The sequence below is a fragment of the Paracoccidioides brasiliensis genome, assembly GCF_000150735.1.
Source record: "Paracoccidioides brasiliensis Pb18 unplaced genomic scaffold supercont2.2, whole genome shotgun sequence".
In the NCBI taxonomy this organism is placed as follows: domain Eukaryota; kingdom Fungi; phylum Ascomycota; class Eurotiomycetes; order Onygenales; family Ajellomycetaceae; genus Paracoccidioides; species Paracoccidioides brasiliensis.
This window is the reverse complement of record NW_011371359.1, coordinates 1843818-1870090: the sequence shown is the minus strand read 5'-3', so window position 1 is coordinate 1870090 and position 26273 is coordinate 1843818. Positions and strand designations below refer to the sequence as shown.

Below are 26273 nucleotides of genomic sequence, written 5' to 3'. Positions count from 1 at the left end.
CATCAACTTTCTGTCTTCAATGCCTTTGATTCAACTACTTTCCAATTTCTCCATGATAGAACTTTTGGAGTTATATAGGGTCAACTACTAGCTAATGCCTCCTTATCACAGGATGATATTCTTCTGCTCTCTCATTTGCTTTACGGTCCTCGAGCGAGTTGAATAACGTCTTGCCTTTAGGATAACTCTGATAGAATATTTAATTGCGACGAGAGTGCAGTTGAAATATTCTGTAGGATCGTAATCGTATGATATCCTCCGATGCTCTCAAACTCACCCCTTTACTCAAAATAATCGCGCCTCAAGAACCTTTCCTCCATACGAACACAGGGAGTGGAAAACAGGGTTTCCCGTCCAATCTGCCCTACTAAAGCCACTATGTAATTGCAGTGAATTCTTATTTAGCACTAAATTTGCTACTTCCCTAAGCACAATCGTCGCGCGACATTCGGGTGAGGGCAGATGAGTTGGGCGAGTTAGGAGGCACTTCTATGATGGTACACTTCACTCTATCGAAGAACCGCGTCCCAATTGTGCTTCTCGAAAGAGAAATCACGCTCTCGGCCCTAGTTCCAATGGCCTTTGAGCTTCTCGAGCCAGATCACGGTCTTCCCGGCCCGAACCAGAACAGACGGCAAGACGATTTCCGTTTCTTCCTCTATGTTTCAAGGGTCTATGGATTCCGAACGGGACTCGCGGCCCAAACGGTTAACGATGACAAGTGATCTATCTGCAGTAATGCACGACCTGGCAGGTGTCTCCCAAGAGCAGACTTTTAACGCTACGGAAGAGGAGATGCTCTCAGAACTTTTGAAATTAGCATACCTCTCCTCGGACGATAATTTAGGGAGCACAAGCGAAAGTCATTCCGATGCACCAGCCCCATTGTCGCCCTATTGTTTCCCACACATTGGCCCCTTTCTATTTTGAACCCAAGCAACCCACATCTTCCGTTGGAGGTGCCCTTTGGAAGAGCCCCGTTTTAGATGTGTAGTTGAGCACAGGGCAATACACGAGCCGGCCAATATTCAGGAGCAAAGAGATTTCTGCTGGGATTACAGGAAGGAAACTGTAAAGAACGATTGGGCTAAACGGCACCATCCTTTGATCGGCTGGGACCATCCCGTTGATAGTCTCTCTGAATTTCATCCTCATCTGCTTGACATTCTTGATCCTAAGCCCCTGGTGGGGATCAATGCCCTTGTTTCGAACTGTAGCCCAGCTACGTATGTCCATGAGATTCTCGTATCTGAACCTCTGGTTATGCTTGTCAAGAAAGGACATGAATATTGACGACGAACGCTCTCACCAAATTCTTGAGGAAAGGGATGAGATCGGGGAGTTGCTGTGCGGCTTCTAGACCATGGAGTTTCCCTTCAAAGTCGTTTTAAAAGCTCTCATTAGCTGCAGATATAGGTAGTTAAATCCAGGATATCCATGGCTTCCACCTTTCATACGCTGGATCCCCAGGCTAAACGGTTCCCTAGGCCAGAGAGAGGGTTCAAATAGTTCACAGGCCAGGATGAAGCGTTCCCAGTGCTAATAGGACAATCCTTAACGACAGTATCCAATGTCTAGTAATTTAACCTTCAGGTAGGTATAGTAAAAACATACAGAAAATTTGCAAAACATATTGGCATTAGGGCTTGTTGGAGATTTGGTAAGGGGACAGGAACTAATACTGTGCCTATCCCAAGATGACGTTTGCCGCTTCAGAAACAGCGCTTTCACTGCTTTAAAAAAAAAAAAATGGACATCACGTCGCTCTTAAACTCCCATGTCTTGAGACGACTCACACCGTGTGTCCTCGAACATAAAACACAGACAGCCCATAAGGGCAGAGCCCAATCACCCGATATCTAATGGCTCCACTCAAAAATCGACTCCGTGGGCTCTGGATGGAACGGCGCTGGAAAGCACTATCAGAGCCATATATGTAAGATCAAGCCCTCACACTGAAACATTTCACTCTGATAAAGTCAAACAGGGAAAAGACTTAGAATTAGAATTTTAGCATTAGAAAATTGAGCCTGTAGACGTATGCTAGACCTCGAGCCCTGATGCTGCTACTTACACATGGACCGTTGCGCAGCTACTTTAGCGACTATTTAAAGAACACCTAAGCAAGCGCTTCATAGAGGAGAAAAACGAGGAGCTGCGGAGGGCTGAGCCATAGTTTCAAGCACAGATCCTGCATCTTGAGTAGCAGGTAGAACGCTGGGCCGCGATGGGCCAGGTCATCTAAAACACTACATCAGATTGGTGCCATAGGGGCTGGTACAAGGCAACCAAGCAGCTTCTACATATAAAAAGCAGCGTTGTAGAACAGGCCGGGGTGCCACGGCATGCAATTTTCATAACATCTCTTCCGTTCCCTTCCTTTCATTCTCCTATTCACTTGCGAAGCATGGCCTCTTCTGTGACGACAAATACTTGGCCTCCTTAGCATCAGTAAATACTACGCTTTTCCCCGTGAGTGCTAGAGTTTCAAAAGAGAGGATGTGCCTGCGCCTGCCTGCGCCTACTCACTCTGTTGTGCAAGCACCCGAAAACGAGGTATGTATTTCCTTCATCATGAGCTCTACAACCTAGATGAAATAGCATGATGTGCGGCTGCTTTCCTCTCCGCGGCAGATCCTGGTGGCTTTGTCACTCTCTTTCGGAGACACATAGACTCTGATATGCTTCATGACCATTGATTTGGACGTCGTCTCCAGCGAGCGGATCGATGGACGGACAACGCCAAAACCTTTAAAAAGGATTAATGTCGCCTTTTATCAACTCTTTGGCTTACCAGCGGATGACTGAAAGTGGGTATATGACACATACCTCTATCCAATATTGATGACTCTGCTAGGGTTATATGCAGTACTTGGCTGCCACGATATCCTCCGAGCCCAGAAGGCCAAATGGATCTTATTGCAGTGACTTATGTGTCGCGAGGTATGTGAAGTGGAAAACATGCACTGGGAGAATTGCATTGCTATGATAGGGGCAAATTGAAGGCAAGTGAACTGAACTATTGGTAGTACCAGCAGCATATTAGGAATTGGCACGTAGCAACATATTTAATAGAAGATTTTCACACCCCCTTCCGGAATGGTAGAACTCTGGAGGGAGTGTAAGAGAGAGTCAATATCTGCATCTGGAACCGCGCTTTGTAAGTGCGCAAACAACATAAATATTTATCTATTGGGGAGAGTTGAGGGTCGTGATGGGTGGGAGCGAATAGCCGTGATTGCGGAACTGGAGCACTAGGTTTCTGGCCTTGGGATCTGACAGTTTGAATCGTGAACTGTCCAGGATGACGATTATTGGACGTAAAATTGGAAGTGTTAACATTTAACAAAATCCATCTCTTCTCCGTTTGGTAGGGCGAGGAGGCTTGGGGAAGCATTTCATACCATGTTCTGGTCTTCAGTCTTAGTTACGAGATGTAGACTTGGGACGGCCGAATCTGGCCAGATCCACGAATTGAAGCTCTAGTTATTTGGTGTATTTGGGGTGTGCATTTGGCTCCTCCCAGCTTTCTGATTATTCTACGACGACATCCGGTCAAATAGCTTGAATAACTGTCTTGCTAGTGAATGCCACTGCTGCAATGGCGAGAATAAGGAGTGTTGTTGAGAACAGGCCACTTTTTAATTCAATGCAGTCAAATGCCAGCTAACAAGGCTCAAATTAAGCTTGCAATTGAGGATTTAAGAGCTCAAAATATCAAGAATTATACTGCTACTGCTAAAAAAAATATTCAATAGCAAGGAAATGTTGCACTGGTGTTATAACAGTGTTCAAATTTCCTGCAATTAAGCCATCTTCAGACATAAGAAGAAGCTTATAAATCCTCAAGAAGAACAGCTACTGCTTTATAGAGAGAAGCTTGCTGTCCATGATTTTGCTCCTATATCATAGATTATTCAAAATCTTGTTAAAGAGATTACTAAAGAGGCTTTAAGAGTCAACTAAGTGATATACTTTACAATTTGACATTAGAATTGAATCAAATCTATTTAAGTTTATGAAATTGATAAAATGCAAAAGATTGCAAATAATTTGCTTATTTTAAGCACTATTTTTATCTTGTAATTTGAGATTTAATTTGCTTTTAGTGTTTTATTTTACCTATAAATCTTTGCTAATTATTATTTACTTAATCATTATTAAATAATAAAATGAAAAAATATATATAATTGAAAGATTTGAATAATAATAATTTAATACATTATATAATTTTTGATAATAGTTAAAATAATAATAATTATAATTTTGATTGACTAAAGTATATATTTAATAAATATATTAAAAATAAAGCTAATTGTAGAAAATATTTTCTTATTTTAAATAATTATTTTTTTTTATATAAATTTGAAATTTATTAAAATTATAGATAAAAATTAATTCTATTAATAATTTTATTTTAATATTTTATTTATTATTATAGTCTTTAAATGTTAAAATATTTAATTTTTTAACTAATATATATTTTTATTAAATTAATAAACTATTTTAAAAATAAATTTAAATTATTCAAATAATAAAATAACTTTTTTTTAACTTTTAAATCTATATAATAATGTTAGAAAGTAAATGTGAGCTGTATAAGAAGAAACTCTTTATATTGCTAACTGCTATATATAATAAAATACTAGTAAGTTTAATAAGATGAAAGAGAGTACTGAGATCTATCTGAAATATAACAACTTATATGATTATATGATAAGAATTAGATCTAATCAGATGCTGAGTTTAATCTAATATTAAATCTAATCAGATGCTGAGTTTACTCTAACATGGAGTCTAATAAGACATCAAGTCTAATCAGACACTGAGCCTCAGTCAGACTCAATTGAGCACTAAGTCTAACATCACCTCTCAGTCTAGAATCAGACATGTTCTCATATTAATAAATCATCATTAATTTTGCTCTTCAGATAATTATTTATCTTTCATGTCTTCAGCTATTGATTTAATTATCTTAAAAGTTTAATTTTTATAGAATTAATCTCATAGAAGTCACATATAATATATAATAATTTATTGAAATTATGAGTTAAATATTAAGATAAATTCTCATTAAATTTCTTTTAACAGACTTGATATTGCAATTTATCTTGATTTATTTAACTAATTAATATATACTTCATCTTTTATTTATTTTTTTTATCTATTTTAATTGAGTCTAATGATTTGACATTCTGTCTAAGTAAGGAATATTTTAAGTTTTTATACAATTTGTCTAAAAAGAAGTTTGAGTGAATCTTTATAATTGTAAGAAAATTCAATCTGTAGATATTGCTTATCTTCTTTAGAATTTTAAAAAATATCTATGTTCTATGCTGTCAGCTTACAGCTTAATCAATTTATTCTATATAATTTTAATAGCAAATAGATAAAATTTTCTACTATAAAGTCAGGTTCTCAGTAATATTTATCAGTTTATTTCTTTATCTGTTCTTGTGCTATACTCACACTTTTGTTTATCTGCTTTTGGTTTTTTTTTATTTAGTTAATAAAGCTCTAAGCAGCTTTTTAATTTATTTATTTTTTATATTTAGTTCTTCTGACAGAGATATTTTGTCAAATGATGTTCATGACTTATATTTATTTATGATTAAAAAGAAAAAAAATTAATAAAAATATTTAAAATAACTATCAAAGTATAATTTATAAGTAATTACTTATTTTAATTATTTTTGATAATAATTAATATATAGATAAAGACAAACAATAATATATTAATTCATTATCTCAATCTATTTATCTATATATATATAATATACTATTAAAAGTTTTAACTTTATGTTTAGAATTTTTGTAAATTTATTTTAAAAGCTTAATATAAACTGAAAGTTATAATTAGAGATAATTAAATCTGATACTTTATTATAAAAATAATAGAATTAAATAAATAATTAAATTAACTTATAAGCTATAACTTTATAAGTAATTAAAATTGAAATTATTCTTTTACTTAACTGACAGACTATAACTAGAATAATATTACAGTTATTTTTACTTTTTGATATATTTATAAAGTTCATTGCAATATATTATCATATTTATTTTGATATTGAGAGTGACTTTAACAGATCAAAGATTTTATTTCTTGAAATCTTACTAATTTAATATATATAATAGTCTTAAATATAGTATAAAACATCTATCTATCAGATGATTTATTAATAATATAAATATATCAAAGTTAAAGTATTTTATTTATTTATATATATAGTTAAAACTTGATTATAAATTTTTTATAGCAGTATAGTTATGAAAGTTTTTTTTCTTCTAAATAAATATTATCAATCTATTATTGCAAAGTAATATATTATTTTTTATTATATAAAAATTATTTTTTTTATTTTTTACTACTATAGAAACTTAAATAAAATTATTACTTTATTTAATAATATAATATATTAAGTAATATTTTTTTATCTAAAAATTTTATACTAATAATACTCATACTTATAAAAAATTTTTTAAAAATTTAAGATTTTTAATTTTAAAAGAATTTATAAATAGTTATTTGATTACTTTTTAATATATTTAGATCTATTTAATGTATTCATCAATATATTAATTTTTTTTAATCAGTATTTAATCTCAAAGTAAAAGTAGAAAAGAAATTTTACTCAATGAGTTTAATATATATTTAACTTTTTAATTATTATAAAAAATTTCAATATATAATAATTAGTAATAATTTTGAATTATTTTTCATATTATAATCTCTCAAGCTTAGCTCATCACTTCAGTAATACTTTGATAGCTCTAAGTATTTTTTTATTATAAATTTCATAGTTTAGTTTTATATTATTTAATAACTTAAAATAGAAAATTATAAAGTATTAAAAATTATTATTTAGTCTTTGACTCAATATTTTAATTATTATTTTATTAGAAATATTAGTTTCAAAATGAGTTTCATATTCAAAGTTATAATAATATAAAATTGAGATCTTTATCAACTGCTTTTCAGTTTCTTAAAGATTAACTAATATTTTAATATTCATATGAATAAAAAAAAATTTTTTATCAACTAATATAGTGATTTTGCAATTCAACTATAGTTTTTTATAAATTATTAATAAAAGCTGTCAAACTTTAAAAATAATTAAATATTTTTAACTATAGTTGAGATTTATCATTTTATGATGATAATAATCTTTTTAAAATCTGTTTTAATTTTTTTTATAATAATATTAAATCTTAAATATTTTATTCTTTAAACTGCAAACTCATATTTCTAAATACTAGCTTATAAGTTTACTGTTTTTAATCAATTCAGTATCAATTTTTTTTACTACTTATACTCTTTATGAGTTTTATTATAAATTAAAAAATTATTTATAAATACTATTATAAACTTATTCAAATAGTCAAAGAAAATATCATTAATAAATTATTAAAAACAAATAATAATATTTACAAGATCAAAAAAAATCACTTAATATTTATAAATTTTATAATAAGTTTTAAATATAATCAAATCTTTATATTTAAAATTTATCTAAATACAATAAAACTTTTATCAAATATTCAGATTTATAAAATATTTTACTTCATTAAATTAATTTATCAACTCATTTATCAGAGATAATGAATACTGATTCTGTTTAATTATCATATTTAATTTGTAAAAATCAACATAGAATTATAGTTTCTTTTTACTATAAGTAATGAAAATTAAGAATGTATAGAAAATTAAACTTGTTATAATAAAGTTTTTTATTAAGTTCATCTTTAGATAAATTTTTACTACTTTTAGTTTCTCTAAATTTATTTTATATAAAAGTATATATCTTATATTCTGAACAAACTTTATATTTGACTGAAGCTCTATATTAAAATTAATATTTTTATATAGAAAGAGCAATTTATCTGAAGTTTTTTTTGAGAAATAGTTTTTATAACTCTTTAATCACTTAGATAAATTATTGATTAACTTATTATTAAACTCAATATTAGCTTCTATAAAATCTTATCTTTTTTCAAACTGTTTATCAATTTTATACAGATTAATAGTAAAGATTATAAAGTTTTTATTTCTCATATAATTATAAAAATAAATAATTTTAATAAAGTTTAAATTTATTATCTATAATATTATTTTATTTAATTTACTGAACTAAATTATTAACTTCTATTCAGTTTTTTTATCAAATTTAATATTTTTTTACTTTTTCTCTAACTGCTTTGATGAGAATTTCTCTATTTATTCTGAAATAGATTACTTAATTAATTAGATAAAATATTAATTTTTAATATTAAATCATATATTTTATATTGTTAGTCACTTTTATCTCAAAATGATATAATACTAGTTTGAATTAGTTATTAGTAAAAAAGTATTTTGAAATATTTATTTATTCACTCAAAGATCTAAAATTAATATATTATTTATTATATTATTAAAGACTTTTTTATATTTTTTTATATAATATTTAAATAAGAGTTTAAAATTTTACTAGCTTTATAATATATTAAATATTAATAAAATTCATATTATTTACTTTAGTATTAGTAAAAAAAATTATAGAAGTAGTAATTTTATTATAGATTAATTTAATTAATATAATAAAATTTTTTATATACTATTAAATAATCTAAAATAAATATTTTTTTTAAATTTATTTTTTTTAAATCTGCTAAGAACTCAATAATATTATTCTTAGTAAGTTTAATAATTATCTATTAAGATTTCTATTTTATAAAATAGTTTTTAATAATATAATTTTTTTTCTTATAGTAGTAGCATTAAATATCTAAATAAGAGTTTATAAATTTTTTTATTAAAATAACTAATTTTAAAATGATAATAAAAATTTAAATATTTAAGATTTATAAGATATTCTGTTTCAAGATATTAAATTTATTACTCTATAGACACTTTAACTTTTAAGTGATATTAATTATCTGAAGAATATAAGTTATTTGAGTACAGATCTTCTGAAACTTAATATATATATATATTGATTATTGTATTAATTATTGTTATTATTTTCTGAAAATTAAAGAAAAATTTATTATTAAAGTTAGTTATATAGTTCTTTTTGACAATTTTAGTTTTATTTATCAGATATAAAAACTTTATAATAAACTTATAATAATTATCATCATTGTATATAATCAGTTTATAATAGTTATTTTTAATATTTTATAAGTTATTAATATTTTATAGATTAACTTAAAATGTTCATATATTTTTTTTATAGTTTGATATTATTCAAAATGATTTTTCTTCATATAAAATGCAATATGATATATTGCATTTTCATCAATCTAATTTTTGATATATGCAATTTTCATGTATTTAGTGAGATAATAATCAATATTTTTCTAAAGTTTGTTTTTTATACAGAAAAGTCAGTACTCAAACTTTAACTTTTTATCATCAGTGAGATGTTTCAGATCATCAATTTTGACAGATTTTCTTGTGATTTCAAAGAAGATAAAATCTTAACTTGCTATTTGATTGCTGACTATTATATAAATTAAAATATAACTAAACTCTTCATATTCTGCAATGAGCTCATTAATTTAACTTTGTTTGATAGCTGTCTGAGTTGCAGCATCATTTCATTTCATTTATAGACATGTGGCTATTGTTAGGCTCAAGCGCCCGACCGAGCCGACCGAGGCCCGTTACGTCGGATTAAGCTCGGCGCCCGATTAGGCCTAATCCTTATCATGTGACCATGCGACCATGCGATCCAGGCAAACCCCCTTTCATCCCATCAAGCTTAGTATTCTGTTATATAGCAGTTAGCAACGCAGAGAGTTTCCTTATGCAGCTCGCATTCACACCCTAACACCTATGTCTCTTAGTGCTTTTTCATTATCAAAGATGCTATCAAAGATTGCTGCTAACTTATTATAGACATAATTCTTGTTTAAGTGAATTATTTGTTTAAATTCTTCAAATAAGATCTGTGATTAATCAGTTGATTTTGTTTGAACATATCATCAGTTCTTTTTGATCTTTTCAGAGAGCTGGAAGTCTGAGATGATCATTCTGATCAGTCTTTCTGATGACTAAGAGAAATGAGTTATTGTTTTGAGCTAACTGTGTTCAGACTCAATGTGCTATCTGATTCATGCTAAGCAAATTTCTACTCAATTCTGAGTAAAAGAGTAGAATGAAGCTTAGTATTATGTTAGAGAGTGAATGCGAGCTGCATAAGAAGAAACTTTCTTCGTTGCTAACTGCTATATAACAGAATACTAAGCTTGATGGGATGAAAGAAGATGCTATGGTCTGCCAGATTATAACAAACCTGCATGGTCACATGATGAGGTTAGGCCTAATCGGGCGCCGAGTCTAATCGGGCGCCGGGCGCGGCTCAATCGGGCGCTGAGCTAACAATGACTATATATCTATTGTAATAAAAATAAGCTTATTTTCTGCTTTATAAATTTAATTCAAAAGACTTTTAATTTTATCAATAAAATATTTAAAGAAGTTTAATCATACTCATAACTCAATATAATCAGCAGAGAATATTATAAACAGTTTTTTAAAAATCTATAAATGAGCCGAAGTGATTATGACTAGTGCTCAATAAAATTATAAAATCAAATGAAAACACATAGAAGTTCAGCAATATGAATTTGAAGATGAGGTTTGATTAGATCTTCAAAATGAACAGACTGGCCTTCCTGAACACTTGACTACCATCAGTCAAGAACACAGGTATCGAAGTGATAACTATCAACTAGATATAACTTCTGCAATTTATAATGTTTCTTCATATGAAATCCGCTCTGATTCAGCTGCTGAAGATCTGTTCCTCTCACAGAAGATTCTCCACTGGCCTGGCATCATCAAAAAGAATAATGAGCTGTAACGTAATGAGAGATGAAACACACGATACACCATCACACATGTGGGCGCTGCTGAGAATATCTAGTCCAATGGGTAGGATATGACCGCTCAACGTGGGAACCAGCCTTCACCCTTGGAAGACAACGGCCGCGCTTGATTCGCAGGAATCACCAATCATTAGTGAATGATTCCGCCGAACGAACCGCCAGAAGAGGGGGGATGATGTTGTAACTAGTTGACAGTTAGGCTAACGCCGGGTGATAACCTTTCGTAACAAAAACTCTTCACCGAATTATGCTTCCTTTCATGTTCTTTTCTTCCTCCTTCTAACGAATTCGTGCTTTATACGGAAGTGCTGAGGCCGTTACTTTCTATATATATTGCTCCTTATCATATGTTGATCATCAGACTTGGGAATGTGAGAGCGCCAAGAAGCGCGCTTTCCTTCCCACGCTAGTCCCTCTTGGGAGTCCACTTAGTCCCATCCTTCCCCACGCTAGCCTATTTTTGGCCTAGCCCATTCATTTACGACTCGATAATTCTTTCACTGGGTTATTATACCTCCGTCTGAGAAGCTCATTTTACCTCGCTCTTTGGCACTCTCGGGCTGTAACTGACTTGAACCTTGCACCAACATTCCATGGTTTTCCAGACCCGGGTACTAGGGAAGTAGACATCACCGCTCACTTAGTAATTTAAGAATCGGCATGATCATTGGCTGATTTAGCTAGTGGATGGGTCCACACCAAAATCACTTGGTTGGTTTGAGGGTTGTAACTCTTCCCCCCTTTGAAATCTATTATCATCCTCAAAACCAAGGTCCCCGCCCCGCAACCTCGTCGACTTGCCCCACCCTGCATGACCTTTTCCTCTAACCCCCATTGGACAATCAGTTGCTCTTTTTCTGTCCGGGGTTGTAAAGACCGTCATTGGGTTGAAACAAGGACAGTCCAATCACCAATGGGACGCGGGGAATTCGGCGGGAAATGGGCATGTGTGTGTGTGTGTGTGTTGATCCTGGCCTGCATGGCTGTTGGAGTGAGGGTGTATCCATCCATGGGGATGTTGCCGTGTTGGCTATAACTGGAGGTTCATTTATTGGGGATTATTATATATTCCATGGTTAGTGCCCGATGGAAAAAGTCATGGGACGGAACACCTGGGAGTAGAGTAGAACGGAGACAGACAGACATATGTAGGTTACTTGCTTCCTCACTGGCTTGTTTTTGGCTGCTTTGCCTCCAGCGTCAAAAAAAAAAAAAAAAAAAAAGCCAAGGTATCGTAGATGATGAGAATGGACCTGCTGCTCATTGTTTGCCCCCCCGGCCCTCCTGTTAATTCGTTGATTTTTATTTATGTTGCATCAAAATTCCTCAACCCTGTCATCATCGCGCCGTAACTAACTAGTTTACGTAATTTTTTGGTATTTCCATTATGTCATAGAATGCAGGGTAGAAGAAAAGCCCCCCCCTTGCGATTTCTGCCCAGTTGTCTCAACCATTTCACAGTTCTTGTATCACAGCGCTGTAGTTCTAAACCACGGGACCCAGAGTTACCTGATGGGGCTGGCCCTCACCGCCAGAGTTGCCAAAAAAAAAATAAAAAAAATAAAAAAAAAAAACAAAAGGAGCCTCCCGGTTGCAGGGGCTGCTGCTCTTGTTAACTACCGGCAGCGAGCTTGGTGCATCCTACGTTACAGCACGGTCCAATATCCCCACATAACAGCTATTCGTAGGGAGTCTTAACATTGTGCCGTTGGACGCTGCGTTCACCGTATGTTGCCCTTTCAACCAAAGCTTCCGCTGCCGATGCCGCCGCCGCCGCCCCCGCAGAACTTGAGAAAGGACGAGCTGCACGCCAAGCAGCCAAGCCTCGACTGGGCTCTTTATTTTGTTTACCCCAAGTCGCCGCTTGAGCTTGGTAGATATCAAATTGTCCGGCGCGATGGAATGGATGGTTTGGTGCGGTCAGTCAGCATGGCAAGAAGTCATGCGCCAGGGGAGGGAAGAGAGGAGGGAACCGAGGGGAGACTTGTAACTGTGGAAGCCAGATGCAATCCAATCCATACACAATTTGTAGTTATTTGTAAAAGATTCTGGAAAGAGGATCGAAGTGGAAGAGGACTGACGGACGGGGTTCAAAATTTTGGATCGTTTAGAAGCCTAGCTGCTCTGGTTCAAAGAAGACGACTAATAAAAATAGAGTTGTGGATCTAAGTTATTAGTTACTAAATTTTGCACCCGTCCTTTTTTTTTTTTTTTTTTTTTGCCTTCCTTTCACCTTTCTCCTGCTTTTTACCTTTCTCCGTCCAATCACCGTAATTATTAATATCTCCTCACAACATAATTAATCCTGATCATTCTCGTCCACTGATCTTTATTCTTAGTTTTCTTGTTGTCACATCCCCTTTCATTTCAATCCCCATTCGTATTCCTATCTCTGCCATGCCTTTGTTCAACACCTAATAAATAATCTCTCCCTGGACAAGCGATGGCCGCCTCTCCTCTTTCTTCCCCCCAACTCGCATTCGCATCACGTTGATTTGCAGCCAAGCCCCCTTCGAAGCCGCCAGCCAATCTCCAGCCAATACCAGGCCTCTACCCAGACCTTTTACCATCCAAAAACACCTCTTGGGACCGCGTACTTCCGCCCCTTGTTCCCCCCGTTCCGCTGAGGGGAATTTGTGACTAACAGCAACTCCTCCCACTGACCAAGCGCACTCTAGCGAGCTTTCTTTACGCCTGCATTTCACCTGCGTTCCATACTTATATATCACCTGCCTGTAAAATCATTACTTACCCGGGTACGAGAAGAGTCTCCGTGACGGCCCTTCTGCACCACAACTCGCCCGCCATTGGAAAACAAGCCCGAGTTTACCGTACTGTTACCGTACTGTTACCATACTGTTACCGTATTGGTGCCATAACTTACTTCCCCAAGAGGAGGTCTCCAACGATCTAAACCCTAACCGGTATGTGTTGCCCATATAATATATGTTTTCCTCCCCCACAATCATCCGAAAGCTGCTGTGACTGTTTCTGCTACTTCTCCCATCTTTGCGCCATCAGGTGCTTCTCTGCTCATCTCATTTCATCTCATCCCATCTTTTCTTCATCTCATCTCATCTTTTCTCATCTTTTCTCATCTTTTCTCATCTTTTCTCATCTTTCCTCCTCCTTCCCCTCTCCCTTTTCTCCCGGTTACAGACCTATCTCACTCCCATATCGGTGGTTCCCACAAGGCAATAAATAATATCCTGACATAAAGAACGTCTACCGCCGCTAGATCTTGTCAACGAGACATGAGCTCCCGGGCCGCCCCAATCTCCAATTGCCCTGGCAACCATCAGCACCAGCGGCAGGACTATTTCCAGCAGACCAGCAAACCCCAGAATCGCTCGCGCGAAAACTCCCCTTCCCCTTCCACTGAATCAGGCAGCTCCCGCCGCCCTTCCTTCGGCTCCATCAAAGAGGATTCCACCGGTACTTGCTATTTACCTCTCTTCTTCCGCCACGCCTTTATTTATGGAGATATATCTAACCATATAACCCTCCAGAAATCGCCCAATCTTTTGTAGATACCGAGGAAATTACCCCCAGCGAACACTTACCAAATCCCAGCAACACGGCTGTCCAGTCTCGAACTCTTGCCCCCCCCCCGGATCACCTCGAATTCTGCTGTCCATGTGGTGCCTTTCTGGGATGGAAGCAGATCCCCTTGGGTGGGCGGAGGCTGAGCAGGAGCTACAGTGACCTGCGCTTACTGGGGAATGCGAAGTCGAGGGGTTTTGCGTGGGAGGACAAGGATATCAACAATCGCATCTGCACTGTTCTGGAGGAGCCTAAGAAATCTACTTTAAAGAAGGGGAATGCTCCTATCGAATTGCTCCCTTCTGAGATACTAGGTAAAACTCTCTCTCTCTCTCTGGAACTTTATCCTTTCTGAGGACCTCATGCGGGTATTCCTGTGAGAACGGCATATAGTAACTACTGATTGTTCCAGATCAAATCATCTCGTATCTAGCTCTTGATATCCCCCCCAATGGCTACACGCCACGGAATGTTGATCTCATTTCCTGTCTGCTGACGTCTCGAACGCTCCATTCCGCCACGCTGAGTGTTCTCTATCGAAATATCACCATCCCACACTCGGTCATCTTCTCAAAGGCCCTTGACCACATCCGACAATATCCCGCTCTGGGCACCATTGTCCGGCGGCTGGACTTTTCCCACTTTACTTCTGTTGGGTTGGGACGCACACAGCAGATGAATACGGAGATTCAAAACCTCACATCCAAGACCCTCCTTGAATGCCTGGAGCTTCTGAAGAACCTGAAGGAGTGTCTGCTGCAAGAGCATCTGGAAGATGATGTGAATGGGGACGTCATTCGGAAATTGCTCTCGAGAACCCCTTCTCTCCGCGCTGTTGATTTCTGCGGCTGTTCTTCTTCCACCTTCTCAGACGGGTTTCTGAGCGCCGTGACCGAAGACCCAAACTTTCCCGAAACCCTTCCCATGCTCCGTCGGGTATCTCTGCACGAATGCAGCGGCCTTAGCCCCCGCGTCTTTGAGGCTCTCCTTCCACGTCTAGTCAACTTGACCCATCTCGACGTCTGTCACACTCAAATCACGAACTCCGCACTGATGTCCATCCCACATAGTGCCCGCATTACCCACCTGAATATTTCGCGCTGCACCAAGCTCACGGGTCCGGAGGTGGTGGAACTCCTAACCACCCACCCAGCTGTGATGGGTTCGCTCATCTACCTGAATGTCATGACTGATACAGCTAGGCACCAACTCCTGGACGAGGCGGATGTCGACGCGCTCCTACCCAGCCTCACTCTCATTCCATCCCTGCGCTCTGTAAACCTAGGAGGCGCCAAAGTGAGATCAAGCAATATGTCAGCCCTAGTCGAGCTGTCCAAATATGTCGAGGAACTAGGTCTCAATTCCGCAAACTTGACCGTCAGCGATATCAACTTGTTCTTCGCCCCGCCTCCATCGCCTAATAACGAGCAAGACCACCACTCCCGCAACAGCACAACCACCCAGTCAGAAAAAACCTCTACTTCCCGTATCCACCGCCAATGGATCCCCTCCCAACTCCGCTATCTAGACCTCACAAAGAACCCCCACATAAACCAAGCAGCCCTCTTCAACCCGAAAGCCTGCCTCCTCGTCACCCCGCACAGCTCCCCACTCGACGTCATCGAGCTCAGCGAGAAAATCATCTCCCCGCTGCGCCAGCGGAGCCGCGCCAGCAAGTATGGGAACGGCTGGTTGGTGCGGGATCTGGGGCGGCGGGGGTGGTATGTGCGCGAGCCGATGGCGGGCGCAAATGGGAAGTCGGATGGGAGGGCCGGTAAGGTGCATGCGGATGATGGGAGGAGGTCGTGGAAGATGGGGGCTAGGTGGTGGGGGATGAGGAAGGTGCCGGTTGCGGTTGGGGACGTTGGGGGGTTGTATGGGCATTATATGTTCAAGAAGTGAGGGAGATGTTTGGGGAGATTGCTTATTCTTATGATTGTTTTCTGACTTGTATATCCTGTGACTGATTTGACTGCTTCTTTTCCTTCCTTCTTTTCTTTTTTAAGCCAGCGGTCCTCTCCTCTTATTCCTTTCTGCTTCGATTTGAAAAGTTGCGGTGTTAAGCCGGGGAAAATACCTCTCTTGTCCTGTTTCTGCTTCGTTTTGGAGGTCTTGTTTTGATTACATCATATACCTATCCTGACTGATATTCGTCGCTTGAGCGTTGGTGGCGCACCCTTTTGCTTGAGCGTTAAAGCATTGAGCATTGAGCATTGGGCGTTGGGCATTGAGCGTTGCATTATTTTGGTAGTTTAGCCATATCTCATATATTTCTTTGTTGGTGTTGGGCTTTAATTCCTCCATTTTTAATATTCAAAATGTGGTATTTGCTGTCATACTATCCCTGCTCTGGTTTGCATATGGGGAGTCTACGGTTTGTCTAGGAAAAGGGAAAATTACTAAAGCAGAAAGCAGAAAGCAGAAGCAGAAAGCAGAAGCAGAAAGCAGAAAACAAAGAGGAGACTAAGGCTGTGTCTTCCCCTTGATAAGTTCTTTTGAGTTTTCTGAATTTGCATCTGATTGATTGAGTGTCGAGTCTTGAATTCATATGTAAACTAACAAGTATTATATGAACATGTGTGCGCCTGGATAGCTGAGAATTTTACCTCTTTTCATCTTACCTTTTTAAAGGAATGTTTTATACTCTGTGTTATAAGATGGAATCTAGGCTTGTTACCACTCTCCTCTTTAGAATTCGACCCCTTTCTTAAAAAGCTTAATAATTTCATGAATTCTACCAAGTCTGTCATTTTAATATACATGTTTCTAGGTCTAGTTCTAATACTGCAGCAGTATATCCGACTTAAATTTCTAACTTCTTAGTCTGATTTTTAACCTTCAAAGTAGGTTTTTTTCTATCAAAAAGTCTGATTAATAGTTTCAATATTAGCAAATTTTTTATTAAAATCAGACCAAAATCTCTTTTTAGTTTTTAAACTATAAAAAATCTTTGTATAACTAGAAAATTTATAAATTAAATTTTTATTAATTAATTATAAAAAAAAGATTTTTAACTTTGATTTAATCTTTTATTAAATTTTAACTATTATAAAGTTATATATATATTTATATATATATATATATATAATAAAAAATTTTAAAAATAAGTAAATTTTTTATTTTAAAATATTTATTTATTTATTTTTATTTATTTATTTATTTTATTTAATAATTTTTTATTAATATATATTAAAATAAATTTAAATAAATATAAAATTTTTTATCAAAATTAAAATTATTTAAATAGTTTAATATTTTTATAAAAGTTAATAATATATTTTTATAAATAAAAATATATAAAAATTTAATAATTACAGTATATCAAAGAAATTTATTAATAAAAAACTATATATATTTATTTTTATAATTTTTATAATTATTTAAAAATAATATATAAAGTTTTTAATTATTTTTAAACTTAATATATATTTATTTTTAAAAATTAATAAAAAATTTATAAAAATTAAATTTTTTTAAATTTAACTAATATTTTAATATTTTAATATTTTTATTAATTATTTTATAATTATTTATATTTTGTAGTTTTAACTATATATTATATTAAATTTATATTTTATTAATAAATTATTAAATAATTAAATAAACTTTAATTAAATTTTATAAATTTTTAATATCAAAAAGAAATATTAAAATTATACTTTAAGAATTTTAACAATATATAAAAAAATAGTATTCTTGTTAATCTTTAAAATTTAAAAGTTTTTTTTTATAAATATAAATGAAAAAAAAAAGATAAGCTTTAATATCTATATTTAGAATTCTTTTGTTTAGAGATTAATCTTTATATTTGCTGATAAGCTAATTGCAGTTAATTTCTGTCAGCTAATCAGTTATACAAAGTGATTTTCAAAAGCTTGTAACTTGTAGATAGCTTAAAAGAAGAAAATAGAGTTTTTTTCAATTCTTCAATAGCTTTGAAAATAGATATTTCACACTGAGAGTTTATTTTAAAAAGGTGGTTGAAGATAACTCACATTGAATTGGGAGATGAAGAATTTACACAAATTGTAATGAGGCGGTGCTGAGACGGGATTCAACATGACGTCATACAGGATTTTTTATAGAGAAGCTGAATTGGTGGGCTTGACTAGTTAAGAAAGCAGATGAGTGTTATGCCTACAACTAAGAATTGAGGGTACAAGTGATTGTATAGAGAATTGTATGTGTATCCCAGTCACTCAAATACATTGAGAATGAACTGCTGACCACCTGAACAGCAGGTCAGATAGTTAACTATCTATAGAGCTAACCTCCTATTCCTTACAGAATGTGATGATGACCGCCCTACCTGCCTAGGTATCGTCAGCTGCGTCGTTCTCGTGAACCTTCTACAGAGACAATCTCTGCAGCCTTCTCGTATAAATGCAAGGGAAAGTAATGAACATCACTAACTGCCTGGCAGGGGTCTCGTGACCGTGACTCAGATGGGGCAACTTGATGGACGGGGTTGGACTAGCCCCAAAGGTTCCATCTTATCCCAAGGGCGAAATTGGGACCCAATCTGACACGTGATATTTCATTGCACCCCCGAACCCCCTTCTGAAGTTGAGCTTCTTCAACATCGGTGATTGGAAATACCGCAACATACGAAAAAATAACAACATATTTGCTTCCACACTTCTATCATCTGTTTAGCAAATTTTTTTTATGTCGTTCGGGGATTAGATCAGCATCCGTTGAACCCGCCCCGAAAATATCTTTTCCAATCACGCCTACTCCTAACGTCCAAGCAGGGAACGGAAGAGGAGGAGAAAGATTTTGACCGTTTCTCGTAACGCCCCAGCGCGAAGCTACACAACTGCAAAGGAAATCAACGAGGCGCATAAGTAACCGGGAGGGTTGATATAGAAATTACTCTTAGTTTGCTGGAATGTGCGCGTGGACGGATCTGAGCGGACTGAGAGAAGGAAAACGGCTGGAGCGTGTGTTGGACCTTGGAGGACTGTTGAATTGCAGGACTGACGGAGGGTGGGGGGTTGGCAATTAAAACCATTCAAAGGATATACCCAATATACATTTTAGCACAGTTGACCAAAGCTCTTTTCCCTCCTTCATACAACTCTGGAGTTTTGTCCCGCCTCCTAATATCACTACCCTGCCACGACTTAGTTACTTTACTTAGTTGGAAGCTTTTCTCGTCGAACAATGCGACACCGACTTTACTTATGATTTTCATGGGCCGATATATGAAGGAAAGGGGAGACAAGGGTTAATGACTGGAAACGCTGCGCAGGATCTTTCTTTCTTTCTTTCTTCCTCTTTTTTTTTTTTTCTTTCTTTCTTTTTTTTTTTTTCAATATATACCTAGAAAGTCATCCCGCTCCTGACTTTCGAGTGTTTGGTTTGAGGTGACCTGAGGAACATTCAGCATATAAACCTGACCATATCTTACTCTCGGCCCCCACCTTATATCTACGATTAGCCTACGAATTACGAATTCCAATTCCGGAAGAAGAGTGGAAACACAGACGGAATGGCAACAATGGCGGCACCGGTCCAGGTAGTGACATATAAGAAGAAAGATGGCTCATTGGCGATGGCGACGGATGGGAAGTCGATCACTTGGACCCCCGAGGTGGCTGGTTCCGGGGCATCACCGGTAACGATTCAGGTTGCGGATATTACACGTATGTTCTTCCATTCTTTCTGGGGATGTTTGTGAAGTGCCGATGTTGAATCGCTTAATTGGATCGCACTAGACCTACAACAAACCCCGGCAGCAAGCCCCAAAGTTATGCTTAAGATCTTCGCGCAAACCTCCAACGATGGCTCCAATGGCGGCCCCAACAATCCTCCCCCAGGAGCCACGGAACAATATATCTTCTCCTTCGTGTCCGGACCTAACGCCCGTGCTGAAGCAGATGCGATCAAAGATGCGCTTAGCGCTTCAATACAAGCTGTGAAGACGGGACAGGTTCCTACGAAAGAGGGCGCTCCAGCCGCGATGGCATCAGCGTCGGGGAAACCGCCGTGGGACGATGATAGCCGGTTAATAGCGGACGCAGAGCTACAGCAGTCACTCCTAAAAGCGAATCCGGCACTGCAGAAGGTGTTTATGGAGACGCTTCGCACTAAGGCCGAGGCGGTCACTAGCGCGCAGTTCGTGTCGCAGTTTTGGTCAACAAGGGTGCATCTGCTACGGGCTCATGCGATTGAGAAGGCGCAGACGCGCGGGTCATACAATGTGCTCTCAACGCTGAAGCCGCGGGTGGAGGACAATGTGACCAAGCTGAATATCAGCAAGGAGCAGATCCAGTTGATATTTAGCCAGCATCCGTTGGTGAAGAAGGTGTACGATGAGAACGTCCCCAAGCTGACCGAGCAGCAGTTTTGGTCACGGTTTTTTCAAAGCAAGTTATTCAAGAAGCTACGTGGAGAGCGGGTGACGGATGCAGATGCGAGTGATCCCATTTTAGATAAGTATCTCAAGGTCGATGAGTATGCGGGGCACTCGTGGACAGCGCATGTGCCGCATATGATCGATCTTGAGGGGAATGAGGTGGATGTTAGTCAGAGGATGGGGAATAGGCCGAATTTCGATATGAGGCCTGCCGCCATGGATAATGTGCCAATTATTCGGACGTTGAACTCGCTAAGTGAGAAGATCATGGCGAATGTCACGCCAATCGATGCTGACCCGTCTGCCCCGATTGGAATGAACGAAGAGACGTATAACGAATTACAGTTGCGTGATTTGCGCGTGGAAGAGGAGCTAAAACGGATAACACTAAATGTGCGCGACCAGAGCCGTTTCTTCGTTGGGACCAATCCAAAGGAGGATGGAGATACACAAACCGTTGCCCAACAAGATCCTCGCGAAATTTTACGGAGGCTACAAGATGACCTTGACGCCGTCTTCCCACCCAATAAGCGCGGAGGGGTCCAACTTGACCGTATCGTCGAGCCCGAAGAAACCGACAGCGACGAGGATGATGATGATGATGATGATGATGATGATAATAATAATAATAATAATAATGCCCGCAACCAAAAAAATACAAAGGCCCAAGTTGAGAAAGTTGGCTCCAAATCTGCACTTGCCGCCGCCTCCTCTGAAATCTTTGCCGCGATCCGCGACCGCAAATCCCAATTCTCCCCCGCCTCCGCCACCTCTCCCGAAACCTGCGGCCTCCCCTCTTCAATCTTCGACCGCCTAACCCTCACGCACGCCACCACAACCGAATTCCTCCATCAATTCTGGCAGGCCTTTTTATCGGGGAATCCGGAGCGGGCAGGTGAAATCGCGTCGCTAGTTGAATCGTTAAATCGTGCCATGGACCGTATCAAAGCTGTGGCCGATGAGGCGGAGAAGGAGCGCCAGGCGGAGATTGAGAGGTTGAAGCAACATGCTAGGGAGGTCAGGGTGTCGACGGGGAAGAATATCCGGCCAAACTTGAAGCGGGTGGAGGGAGGGGAGAAGACGGTTAATGCGCTTATGGAGCCGACTCTGAAGGCGTTGGAGAAGGCGTTGGAGGAGTACAGGAAGGCGTTGGCGCAGCAGGTTCAGGGACAGGATAGGATGGGTGATTTGCCCATGAAATAGTATTTTCTTCTTATTTTTTTTTTTTTTTTTTGAATTTTGAATTTTGAATTTTTGAATTTTTTGGGGGGATTGTTTTTGCTATCATCGGAAGCCGTGGCTGATAACCATATTTTTTCTCGTTTTCTAAAGTGAGCGCGGTAAAGGGTTAGAAATACTTGCGCGTCATCTGCTCCCGGACTCCTAGTTTCTCACATCCCCCGCAGCTGTAGCCATTACAACAAATGTCCCCCTGTCGACTACATCAAATGTTGCTGTGGGGGCATTGCGTCGACCCCGCTGCCAAGCTGCGGAGCGTGCTTTGCTTTTTTTTTTATTTTTTTATTTATTTATTTATTTTTTTTTTATTAACTATCATCATCATTATTATTATCTTGAAGCTCCCTTTCATATTCTTGCATGTAGTTCTAGTGAACGAACGCAGTATTGAAATGGATTGAAGTGGCTAAAAAAAAACCATATATTAAGTGGAAGAGATATTTAGCCGTCTTCTCATATCTGCTCCTCATCTTTTACTTCCTCTCTAACCCGACGGAACGCCCCGACGTATTAGGCTCCGCTCCCCCGCAGCGTCATCCAACTGCTCTGCTGTTAACTTAGGGCTTAACCCTATCTTTGCTGTAGTCTTAGGAAACTTTCCAACCTCCAGGCCTTGGAACCAGCCAGCTTAAATCTAACCAAGCTGCCAAGTAGCGAGAGACTCAGCGAGGATCAGACGACACATAGAAAAAGAAAGGAAAGTATTAACCAAGTTGCGTTCTGGGACCCTCTTTTCGTCCTCTGTGAATAGATGGGCGTGGGAAACTCACAAGGCAACACTCAATCAGCCAGTTTCGTTTCCATGTCTAATGCATGAAATGAAATAGAAGGCAACGAAAAAAAGAGAACGGGAACCTTATTTGGGAGCTTTGTTTGGTTAAAGTCGCAGTCTGCATCTGGTGTCCTCTCTTCTCTCCCTCGGACTCTTCATTGTATTTTCCTTGCTGTACTAGCTTGGGAGTTGGGCTTCTGTGTGTGTCCTGCGTCAAAAGCATAAATATCTTTTTTCTAAAGTGGACTGACTTATTTTAAGGTTATTTACTTGGTCGAGTGAGAAAAAGTTGCGATTGATTTTGCGAGATAACCTTCCTCTCCGCACCGAGTCGATATCTGTCCTGCCTATCCATCCATCCGCTTGTTTAGCCATTTCTTCAGGGTGAACTGGACTCTATAGGTATTATTCTACCTGTTGTCTCATATACTTTCTACTACATATTGACTGAATCCCAGCCACGCGACGAGATGGAAAGCGGAGACAGCGAAGCAAAACCCCAAATAATGCCCAGCAGGAGTTCGTCCAGAAACACATCGGAACGTACGTCTGCGCTGAACGCATCCGCAGAGGCCTTTTCACCACAACAGCTGGCCGTCTTCCAACCGAATATTGTCAACATGCCCCTTACCGCGGCCGAGAATCCATGTTTCATGCCGCACAACTACACCAAGGACAGTGAGAATCTTGTCACTAGCGGTCCCGCTCCCACCGCTTCGTATACGGACGGCCTCGCATCGTATCCTGATTTTCACGTGAAGGGAGAGGTCGATCAGGATATGATGGGAATCCGTCCTGCACACCGGCTTGAGTTCGAGAAATTAACGCTGGGCCTCTCGCTGGAGATTGAACAATTGAAACAGGAGCTGAAGTCGATCAGGAGTGCGAATGGGAATGGAAGTGCGAATGAGACTGGGGTTGGAGATGTTGTTGAAGAGTTACTTGACAGCTCCAATGGAGACTGCCAGGAAAACACTGGCAGCGCTGAAGTCGACGAGCCTGACCTGGAGGCCGTCGTCGGTAAGAAGATAATCGCATTCCTCCGCCTGACGAAGGATGTCCCCTTCTTGCACCGCCTATACGGTAAAAGCAATTACTCTGTATGGCGGGAATCGATCCTATCCATTGCTGAGGCCACCGAATGCGTCCACATCATCGAGGAGGGCCAAAAGGTTTCCCCATTCACCGATGCGAATACATACCTTTGGGAACAGCAGAACGACTGGCTCTATGATTTGATATGGGACTCGATAGGCTCTCAGGCCATGGAGTCCGTCACACAGCCAAAGAAACACTCCGCGTATCTGCTTTGGAACCAGCTGGAAACCAGTTTCCGGCGCCCACTGGAGGAAGAGCGCCGCGCCATTTTTCACAGCCTGTACCCGTCCCAGAAATCTAGTGATAGGGAATATATCAAGAGATTTCAGGAGGCGAGAAGGAAGCTAGAGAAGCTTGGCTTCTCCGTCCCTGACTGGTTGCTTTATGATATTTTATATGAGAATGTTTCAAGTAGTTCCCGAAATACCATTCATGAAAACATTGCGCTGAAACACGAAGAATTGCCCAAGTCCATGCCGCAGATACTGGATATCGATACGCTGATCGATGAACTGGTTGCATGCCTACCACCAGAACGGAACGTCGTTATTACTACTATTTCGAACACTGATAATAGAACACACCCGCCTTCCGCCACAGCGCAGTTAACCTCATCTGCGTCAAGTGGGAACGGTAGTGGTAACATCACCAGCGCTAGCGTCAGCAGAACTGTCAGCAACGATAATGTTGTTAACACAAGATCCTCCTCGAAGAAAAACAAGGAGAGGAAATCCCAATCGTCTAATATGAATAACAACAACAACAACAACAACAACAACAACAACAACAACAACAACAACAACAACACCACCACCACCAGCAGCAGCAGCAGCAGCAGTCGAAAGGAAGAACAAGTCATACAGCAACTAGTGGCCAAGTGCGAATTCTGCTTTCGTCGAGGTCACGTAGTAACTGACTGCTACTTGAAAAACCCAGAACTGGCCCCTGAGCGTTGGCGTCGCACGAACCAGCGATCCGTCGACTTGACAAAACAGAAAGTGGTACAGCAGCGCCAACAGCAGCCACAGCGAGAATCACAGGTCCATGCTCAGCAGACCCAGAGTCAGACTTTTGGTCGGGGCCGTCAAAAGGGGAATAATACTGCCAGTATCAGCGGGAGCTCGAAAGCCAGGACAGCCAGCCCTAGTCCTGTGAATGCGGATATGAACCAGAGCATTCAGGCTATTGCGAGACAGTTCTACCAGCAGATGGATGATGAAGTTTGAAAATTTTGTTCCTTCCTGCTTACTTAGCATTTTGACTTTTCTTGAATATCCCCTGGCAAAAATGTCAAATGCCATGCAGCTTCACCCTCCCTTCAAAAACAGTGAAACTTCACTATGTTCCTCATCTAACCTTCCCATTCTGTCTTTCATTTACTTTCCTTGGCTCAATTCTCTGATGTTGCTCTGTGCTGGAGCAAATTGTGTCATGTAGTGCTCTTTTCTTATCCCATTTACTGTGTGTGGGGGGTGATGAAGAATTTACGTTTCTTATGATGTGATGTTTCGGGAATCTGAATTGTATCTAGTCACAGCAAAAACCACCACCAGCACCAGCACCACAAAAAAAAAAAAAACACCTAAAACTAGGTAAGATAGAACTTTTGAAAAATATTTCCAAAGTCTACATGATCTTAAGTAGGCGGTGAAGTAAATATTCTGTGCTATATGTTTACTCGATTGAATACTCCGGACTTGTAATAACTAATCGTGCCTCCGCGCACCCACACCTGATGTGGGTGCGCCACAGCGTAACGATAAAAACAGCGTAACAATAAAAATATGGATAATTAGAACTTCAAAAATTAATATCTCATCACCACGCTGCTAATCTATGATAATTAATTTATCTATATCATCCATAGTAGCTGTATTATTCGCGAGATGTTCATATATATCATTAACCTCTTGTTGAGTTGGATCTGTGGCATTTTTCTTCAAAGCTCTTCCAACATATTTAACTCTCTTATAATGTTCTTTTTCTGCTTCCTCCTCTTTACATTGCGCAATCTTTCTATTTGCATCTCTGACAGTGAGTATACCTCCTACTTGAACCTGCTGGTGTGTATTTTTAGTGCTGCAGTGTTTGGTTGCAAGGTAGTAACCCTTAATCTCACTCTCTCTTATAGCATTGAGTTCTGTCTGAACAAGACTGCCTTGGAAAATCTTGTTCAATTGATCGCTCAGATGAGGTAATTTGGAATCAAGTATATCCTCCATATCTTGCATTGTCTTCTTTGTCACTCAAATATGATGTTGTAGCTTCTCAATTGTCTAGAGTGAGAATAGCTGTGATAAAGCAGTATCTGAACAGCTTGATTGCAATGAAAAGAAGTCTTCTCCATATATTTGCAACTCAGAGTAGTCAGAGACCTTTGAATCT

General features: G+C 38.1%; 6 protein-coding genes across 6 annotated transcripts; 4 read left to right on the top strand and 2 right to left on the bottom strand.

The window, feature by feature from the left end:
* Positions 1 to 248: 248 nt before the first annotated feature.
* On the top strand, positions 249 to 725 carry PADG_11317 (uncharacterized protein; the record flags this gene model as incomplete). Its single annotated transcript, XM_010759573.1, has 2 exons — positions 249 to 333; positions 430 to 725. 2 exons carry the CDS (start codon positions 249 to 251, stop codon positions 723 to 725), a joined length of 381 nt encoding a protein of 126 aa, XP_010757875.1.
* Positions 726 to 921: 196 nt separating this feature from the next.
* Positions 922 to 1284, bottom strand: PADG_11316 (uncharacterized protein; the record flags this gene model as incomplete). The annotated part of the gene is made up of 1 exon (XM_010759572.1): positions 922 to 1284. One exon carries the CDS (start codon positions 1282 to 1284, stop codon positions 922 to 924), a length of 363 nt encoding a protein of 120 aa, XP_010757874.1.
* A 12845-nt stretch (positions 1285 to 14129) lies between these two features.
* PADG_01768 (uncharacterized protein) lies at positions 14130 to 16320 on the top strand (the record flags this gene model as incomplete). The annotated part of the gene is made up of 3 exons (XM_010758762.1): positions 14130 to 14310; positions 14385 to 14732; positions 14831 to 16320. The coding sequence occupies 3 exons, from the start codon at positions 14130 to 14132 to the stop codon at positions 16318 to 16320; spliced, it is 2019 nt and encodes a 672-aa protein (XP_010757064.1).
* Positions 16321 to 16539: 219 nt separating this feature from the next.
* On the bottom strand, positions 16540 to 16722 carry PADG_11315 (uncharacterized protein; the record flags this gene model as incomplete). Its single annotated transcript, XM_010759571.1, has 1 exon — positions 16540 to 16722. The coding sequence occupies one exon, from the start codon at positions 16720 to 16722 to the stop codon at positions 16540 to 16542; it is 183 nt and encodes a 60-aa protein (XP_010757873.1).
* A 3199-nt stretch (positions 16723 to 19921) lies between these two features.
* PADG_01767 (TFIIH/NER complex subunit TFB1) lies at positions 19922 to 21982 on the top strand (the record flags this gene model as incomplete). The annotated part of the gene is made up of 2 exons (XM_010758761.1): positions 19922 to 20066; positions 20139 to 21982. 2 exons carry the CDS (start codon positions 19922 to 19924, stop codon positions 21980 to 21982), a joined length of 1989 nt encoding a protein of 662 aa, XP_010757063.1.
* A 1278-nt stretch (positions 21983 to 23260) lies between these two features.
* PADG_01766 (uncharacterized protein) lies at positions 23261 to 25114 on the top strand (the record flags this gene model as incomplete). The annotated part of the gene is made up of 1 exon (XM_010758760.1): positions 23261 to 25114. One exon carries the CDS (start codon positions 23261 to 23263, stop codon positions 25112 to 25114), a length of 1854 nt encoding a protein of 617 aa, XP_010757062.1.
* Positions 25115 to 26273: the final 1159 nt, after the last annotated feature.